At 37.2% G+C, this 7,768-nt stretch overlaps 1 protein-coding gene across 3 annotated transcripts in view; it reads left to right on the forward strand.

The window, feature by feature from the left end:
• The window catches only part of tmem218 (transmembrane protein 218), a 7,540-nt gene extending 6,762 nt beyond the window's left edge, over window positions 1–778 (forward strand). For all 3 annotated transcript variants that reach the window (XM_087269019.1, XM_087269020.1, NM_200398.2), the window contains 1 exon segment: window positions 362–778. In XM_087269019.1, the coding sequence (XP_087125145.1) occupies window positions 362–496 (135 nt within the window). In that variant the 3' untranslated portion in view covers window positions 497–778.
• Window positions 779–7,768: the final 6,990 nt, after the last annotated feature.

Consider the following 7,768-nt stretch of genomic DNA (forward strand, 5'->3'; position numbering starts at 1 on the left):
TGATGTTTTAATATGAACAAAAGCTGTTATTGACCCTACACTTTTAAACTGTAGCTTATATGTATGTATGTATGTGTGTGTGTCTGTTCTTAGGGTAATCTTGATCAAAACACGTCTTTGTAGCAGTTTAATAGTGTCTTGTGTGGTATTAAAAGGTTTAATTGGGTGTCTGATGTCGCGGTCAGGATATTTGACAAGAGTCTTGCTGACCTCTAGTGGACAAAAGCAGAACGCACCGAACTGTCTGCATGTTCGTTCAAAATATTAATGGAAACATCAAAGCCCTCATGCTTTTAATTACTTTTCACTGACTGTATAATATGTTCAATAATTCACGCCATACGCTTGTGATGTTTTTCAGATCGTGGATATGTTCTTCATCGGTCGCTATGTGCTCCTGTCCTTGGTGAGCTTGGTGTTTTTGGCAGCCCTGTTCATGTTGCTGCCCTTACATTTCCTGGAGCCCATCTATGCCAAACCCCTGAGAACACACTAGACCACAAGGCTCTCTGTGCCAAACTCCTACAGATATCCCAGAGCGGGGCAGCCAACCTGGCAGCGTCCTCCATCAACGAGCCCTGCTTGAGATGAGAGGACAGCAGAAGGTTCCAGGGCTTTTGTCTTCCTGGCCAAATCAGAGATGTCCACATCTTTCAGAGAGACCCGCACAGAGCATGTGCTTCACCAGTGTTTTCAGAAGGGCGCTGGTGGGGTGTTTCAAGGTTTTCATGTCCAGTTTCAAAGTTGATTGTTGAATAAATATATATGTAGTATTCTAGAGATGAGTAGATGCTTTGAGACAAGAGGTGGTATATAGAAGATTTTAAAAAATAGGCTCATTTTACAAGTTTCCCAGAGTTAAACGGTTGAGTTTTACCATTTTTTGAATCCATTAAGCTGATCTCTGCGTCTGAAGGAAACACGTTTAGCTTAGCTCAACATAAATTATCAAATCAGATTAGATCATTAATTTTCCTATTTAAAGCTGGACTCTTCTTTAGTTACATCATGTAGTTACAATCAGGGGCGCCTGCAGGATTTTATTCCAAGGTATTATAATGATATAAAATATGCATTTTGATGGTAAAATAACCATTTAAACGATGGCTGTTATTTCTTTCAGTATTCAAACATTAAATAACGAATGCATCAAGTGAAATAAAAATGAATATGAAACAACACATAGCAGGATATAAAGCATATAAAGCACTATTGTATTTAGCATAATGCTGCTCTTTTTCGTTGTATTTTTATAATTTTATTTTTGTTATTTTTTTTTATTTATTGAAGTTATAATTAAAGCTAAACAAATTCATGCTTAACATTTTAGAAAATAATTTGCCTAGCTACCCATTACGTATTAAAGATCACAGAGAACCAAAAAAAAAAAAAACCCGCAAAAACGTGTTACATGGCCTCATAAATGATAAACTATTATTGTTTTTTTTTTTTTTTTGTAAAAATAATATCGACATTTAAGCATGCATATTTATTTTATTTATTCATTCATTCCTTTTTACTCGTTTATTGGTGCAAATATAGGCTATAATTTAAATCATACAACAGTACCTTGAACAGCTACAATGCCACTAAAGCTTTCAAACAAAAGTCCAAAAAATGAAAGAAAGTTTATACTTTCTCCAGTGACGGCCGACTACAACACGCTGTAACCGTCCTTCATGTGGTATAGCTGGCATTACATTACAAAACAAGCTGTTTGGGTTTTGAATTAAGTTTGGGCTTCAAAAAGTGCAATTATTTCTCTCCCAGAGCAGTAAGAGTTTTTGTGCTACCAAAATACAGCGTTGCATGCAATAAACTCACATTCAGTCAGTCAAACTAAAGGTCTCATTGCCTTGGATGTCAATCAAATTAATCAAGCTCTAGTCACGAATAAATGAACAAAAAAAACACATTTAACCAGCAATTATTATATAATTTGAGTCAAATTCACAACAATCTCATTTGAGCTTTTATAAATATGCTCATATCTCTTAACGCATAAAGGGTGTTTGTTGCGATCGGCCCCTTAGGTTGTAGTCTTTAAAAATTGAAATACTTTTTTTTGGCATATTAGACATACCACTCTCGGATATTGGTGAAGAAGTATTTTGTTGTTCATTCTTCCTTAGACACATGACATTCAGAGTCAATTTTTCTTTGTTTTGCCTGACTCATTTTTAGTCATTAACAGTCGAGTGCATTTTAATATCCGAAAGTGTGTTCTAATTCTAGTGGTTGCACTAACTGTACCGCGTGCAATACTGCCATCACATGGCGTTCATTTGTAATTTCATCATTAAATTTACTAATTCTGAAACCAAACCGTTAAGGCTGATTTATACTTCTGCGTCAAACGCCGGCGTATGCTGACGTCACTGACGCGCACCTCTCAAAAAATGTAACTACACGTCGCAACAACGCTTAGCGCAGGCTCTGTGATTGGTCGACTTGGTAGCGCGGACAAGTCTGGGCGGGACCGAGAGCCGCGTGAATGGCACGAGCCCAATGGAGTGATTGTTTACAAGTGTGGAGTCCCGTGAAGGAGCTCCGGATGGAAAGTTTTGTTTTGTGTTTACCTCATAGTTAAAGTTGTTGCACGTACGCCGGTTCCTGCCTCAAAATGAGCGAGTTTGAGCCACTTGTACATCCAGGAAGTGTTCAGGAAAAGCAAAATAGCAGCGAAGAAACTCGACACAGAGGAACATTTACACCTCACTGCCAACTAGCGTTTCGGAAGTGTTAATGCAGACCATCAGAGACAGCGCGCAGAAGTATAAATGCACAGCTACGGGCTTTGCATGCGCCGATGGTTACGCAGGTCACTTGACGCAGAAGTATAAACCAGGCTTAACTCAGAAGCAGCATTTTAAAAACCCTCGCGTGCCGGATGAAAGTGTTCAGCGGGCCGCATATGCCCCGAGGGTCGAAGTTTGCCCACCTCTGGCCTAAAGGGTACCCCTTTGGTGGGCATGGTGTATGATGATTTAGTCAATGTCATTCATGTTCGAGTACATCTCTCAAAGTAAAGCTGTATGCGTCGTTCACATATCATATGAGAAGCACATCTTACAAAACAGATGCTTTATACACATAAATACTTGTGTATAAATGTCTGTTACTAACCTTTCTATGGACATGACTTGATTATAACTGCAGATCAATAACGAAATAGCCTACTGTAACGTCTGCAATTATATAAATTAATTAAATGTAACATATATGAACACATACAGACCCTTACAGTTTCTGATATGATCCCAATTACAGAAAAAAACTGCACACAGTTTACATTTAGTCCTTATATGTGTTCAAAAACAACACGCAACATGTAGCCCACAGTCAGTGCAAACCTCTCATCTGTGTCTTTAATCTTCACCAGCACATGTAAACTCTGCTAGAAAGTAATTCTGTCATTCTGAGTTCATAATAGTCTAAAAGGTGATGATATTAGTTAAACATGGCAGTTTGTTTGCTGAAAGAATAATTTGCTCTGTGTTTTTTCCAGCTTCTCCTTTGTTTTTTTGTGTGTCATTCTCGTGTTTGTCCGTTTCTGAAAGGACCGGATGTCAGAAGCACTTTAATAACTACGCACACGTTATTATCATCAGCTCAAGAAGTCCGTTATTCCAAATATAGACACACACACACACAAGCGATCGCGAGCTCTCTGGAGAAAGTGAAACCGCTCTCACTTTTAGACGGCCTCATAAAACAAAAACAGGACACAGCAGATTTTGTTCTTCTCGGCTTTGTGGCTGTTCATCGAGATAACGGCAAGGTTTGTTTGAGCTCAGGTCGACCCTGACTCGTTATTATATGCATATTGTATTACGATGTAATGTCTCAGCTGTGTATTTAAAAATGGCGGTTTCTTTTTTTTCATTCTCTTGTTTGTGTATGCACAAATGACGTTTCTCTGTGAACCAATAGCATTCAGCTGCACGTCTAGCTCCACCTTTTGGTACCCTTTTGTCATACTAGGTACTCTTGGCAAAAGGGACCAAAAAAGTGGTACAGTATCATTCGCTTTTAGGTAACTTTTAACAGTGGAAACAGCCATAAAAGCATACCGAACCCTACCACTCAGTGGAACGTGCCTTAAGCTAAGCTAAAGTGCCCCCATCAGACCTGTAGATTGACTGAATGGGTTTAAAAATGGTAAAACTCAACTATTTTACACTAGGTGACTTGTAAAATGAGCCTATTTTCAAAAAAAAAGTGGAGTGTTCCTTTAAACTTAAAATTCATAAACTATTAAAAAAATAAATAAATCAGAGTTCACAATTTAAGAATGGCCACACAAACAGTGTAGCTCATTGAGAGAAAGCTCTTTACTTTTTTGGAGTGATTGGACTTTGATTGCTAAATCATCACATTTTAAACTATTATAATATTGCCAATTTTCAAAAGCGTGTTATAGTAATGCGAGAGTACACCCCTATAATGCCAAAGTGCAAATCTTTCCAATCATAAGCACTTTCCTTTTGCTCTTCAACAAAACTAGAAGCATGCTCTCTAATATGAAACTACTTTGTATCAGTTTCTTCTATAATTCAGATTTCAACTTTGTCTCATGCTCTTATGTGTGTGTCTGAGTTCAAATTTCTCTGGATTAAGTGTTTCCAAAACCTTTTATATTCCACAAATGCCAATTAAAATGTTTTATGAACTCTTATTGGCTGACTCTGAGAGTGAAGTGCATCATATTCTTCGACAATCAAAAACAGATCCTTAAATTACATACAGCTTCATATTAATTTAAATTATTAATTAAACGTTTCTTAGTAATGGCCAGGAATGGGGCGATTAGATGTTATGGAAAATGAACGACCCAGTGTGTGTGACTGCATACTTGAAGCAGTTTAATAATTACTCAGTGCTTTTACTCCATGAAAATCACATTCTACTTCTCTACTTCGTTAATTGGCAATCTGCAAACTCCAATTTCACTCACTCGCAGCTCAAGCCAGACAAATTTCATTTTCTTGCTCCCATATTGACATGCTAATTTTGGCCTTATGGAAGCATTCTTGAAGACACTGTCTCACTCTCCGCACAATACGACAAAAGACGCAGGGAGCAAAGTTGGGCGGTCCGACAAAGCTTCAAGCTGCGCAAGTTGATTATTTTGTTCTTAACAAGTCGAATGCTCTGCGTGGGCCCTTTGTTGCCTCAGACGTTCACTTTCATTTTCATAAATCTCTCTGGGAGGCAGACTTCACGAGGGGAGATGGACGTCATTATTCCTCATTATTTTCACAGGCGTCTTGTACATCTACAAACTTCAAACCCATTGCTGCAAGCTGAAGTTTTGTACACTAAAAAGCCATAAACTAAAACTTTAGACAGCCAGAATAAATAAAGCTAGAGCCACAACGCTTGAGGTATGGAAGCAACAGCTGACAAACTGACAGAAAGAAATTAAGCCCTAGGTATAACTCAGTTTTTTTGACCACACTTTGATATTATTGTTAATTTATTCATTTGCTGGAAATTAGAACTGAATTTAGAAATAATTTTAAAACAAATCTTTGAGCTTAACAAGCAAAATTAAATATGTAGGCTAAATTATGTCTTTAGTGGAGTGCATACAACACCATTACCTTATCCACGATAGTAAAGAGTAAAAGTAAAGGGAAAGAGAAAGTAAAGAGGCCAAATGGAGGAGGCTCGTTCTTTATCCTCGCACTGCAGATGGTCTGTTTAACTGTTTTCTCACTATTGAAGCGCTCAGTTTTTCCACTTACAAAGTCTGCCATGTAAATAGCAAATGCACTATTGCGCGACGCAACTGACTCTTAAAGGGAACAGAAGATGAGATTCTGATTGGTTTAATGCACAATATGCTATTTCTGCTGAGAATTTTGGTAAAAATCTGCGGATTTCTGCTAAACGATTTTGGGAGTATCATAACTAAAACCTTAAAATAATATATTTTTAACTTTTATTAAATGTTTAAAATGTAAATCCAATTAGATCTACTTATTTGGTAAACAAAGCAAGTCTCTCATTTATTATATCTACTAAAAGACAGAAAATTTTACTGTACAAACTGCATTGTACATAAATCAGATGAACATTTTCATATCAATCAATAATATTACTGTAATTAATTTGAAAACTGAATAAATATAGATTTACACACATTTACTCAAGTAAATAAACAGCATTAATGATGGGATTCTGTGTGGGCCTACCCATAACTCATTAAGAGAATTAGCACAACCTGTTAGACCATGCACCGAGGCGCACAGTATTTTTCCATGCTATAGCAAAAGTGGGTTCAGACACGCCCTTAATGATTTTGCTCCATGCGCTTTAGACTTTGCGCCTAGATCATTAAAATAGGCCCCTAATCTTTGGTAACCTGTATTGCAGACTGTACCTCTACTGTACCTTTTATTTATTGTGTTTTTTTTTATTTCTATTGTTTGAATATCAAGCCAATTCCATGCATGTTCAATAAGAAAAGGTCTGGAGAGTTTTTTCTTCAATGCCAAAAAATATTAGTAATTTATTAGATACAAATTAATAATTTGATGACAGAGCTCTGGGTTACGCTACCCCAATGCAATACAATAATTACATTCAAGAGATCCGCATCTAACATATGTACACAACTGATATTAACAGGTGGAGTTTTGGTTTACGTCACTTATCAGTCATTCTGCAGTCCTTTAGCTTTTGTACCCCCAGACATACTTCCTCTTTCTGCAACCCTTCTCTGCATACCAGAACTGAACAATTACGTGCATCTTTAATATATTTCACAACTTATACAAGCATCATGACAACTTGTGACATGTCCAGTCAGCAGTCTGGAACAACCCTAAATTTATTCTTATTCTGCTTTTTCCACTTCTCAGCAGTTCTTCTAAAAAGTATGCAGCACAGTAAAAAAGAGGAAGTGTGTCAGGTCAAGATGTGGTATTATACAATAGAAAAGATTGATTAATCTGTTGTTAGTCTAAACATTTTTTAAATAAAAAATAAAGACACAAAAGTAATAAAAATAAATTCTTCTTTTCCCACACTATACCAATTGGTCTTGATTGCCATTTTATTTGTAAGATGGCCCCCACCTTTGGCAGGGTGGGGATCGGAAAGTGAATTTATTTTTTGTTCTACTGTAAATAACATTTCAAGAGTTTGCACTTAGATATTGCTTGTTAATAATAGCAGGTTTGGCATGCTGTCCCGCGTGAGAACCCTGAGCTCGGAGATAATTGAGCCCAGAGCTCCTGCCTGGTCGATGAGCATGTAAGGGGAGTACAAGATCAGGTAGTTCTCGAGAACTTCCCTGGTAAAGAAGACAATGGGGAGATGGGGTGGATGGGAGGTTTCTTTAGAAAACGAAGATAAGGGAGTCGTTCTAGCCAGGCTACTTATAGTGAGATTGGCTAACTAATAATTATAGATGAGAGACCAGCTCTCAAAATTAGTTTGGGAAACTTCACTTGGAGGATTTTGTTTGGCCTCATGTAAATTCAATAAAAAAGTAAAAAAAACTATTTAAAAATAAAAAAATAAAAGCCATAAACAACAAATCAAATGTGTGGCGTCAAATCAAACATGCCAATAATAGTCCAAGACTAAATCCTATAGAACATTTGTCTGCTACAAAGCAAAGCAAGACAATTGAGACTGTAGTCATGTAGAAAAGCTTGGCAAATCCTGTAACTCATCCCATATACTGGTATATCCGGAGGTTTTTACACAGGGTAATTGTGGGTATGTGAGCAAGAACCGAGGCGAGGCCATGTCA

This window comes from Danio rerio, chromosome 10, assembly GCF_052040795.2.
Source record: "Danio rerio strain M-AB ecotype USA chromosome 10, GRCz13ab, whole genome shotgun sequence".
NCBI classification, from domain to species: domain Eukaryota; kingdom Metazoa; phylum Chordata; class Actinopteri; order Cypriniformes; family Danionidae; genus Danio; species Danio rerio.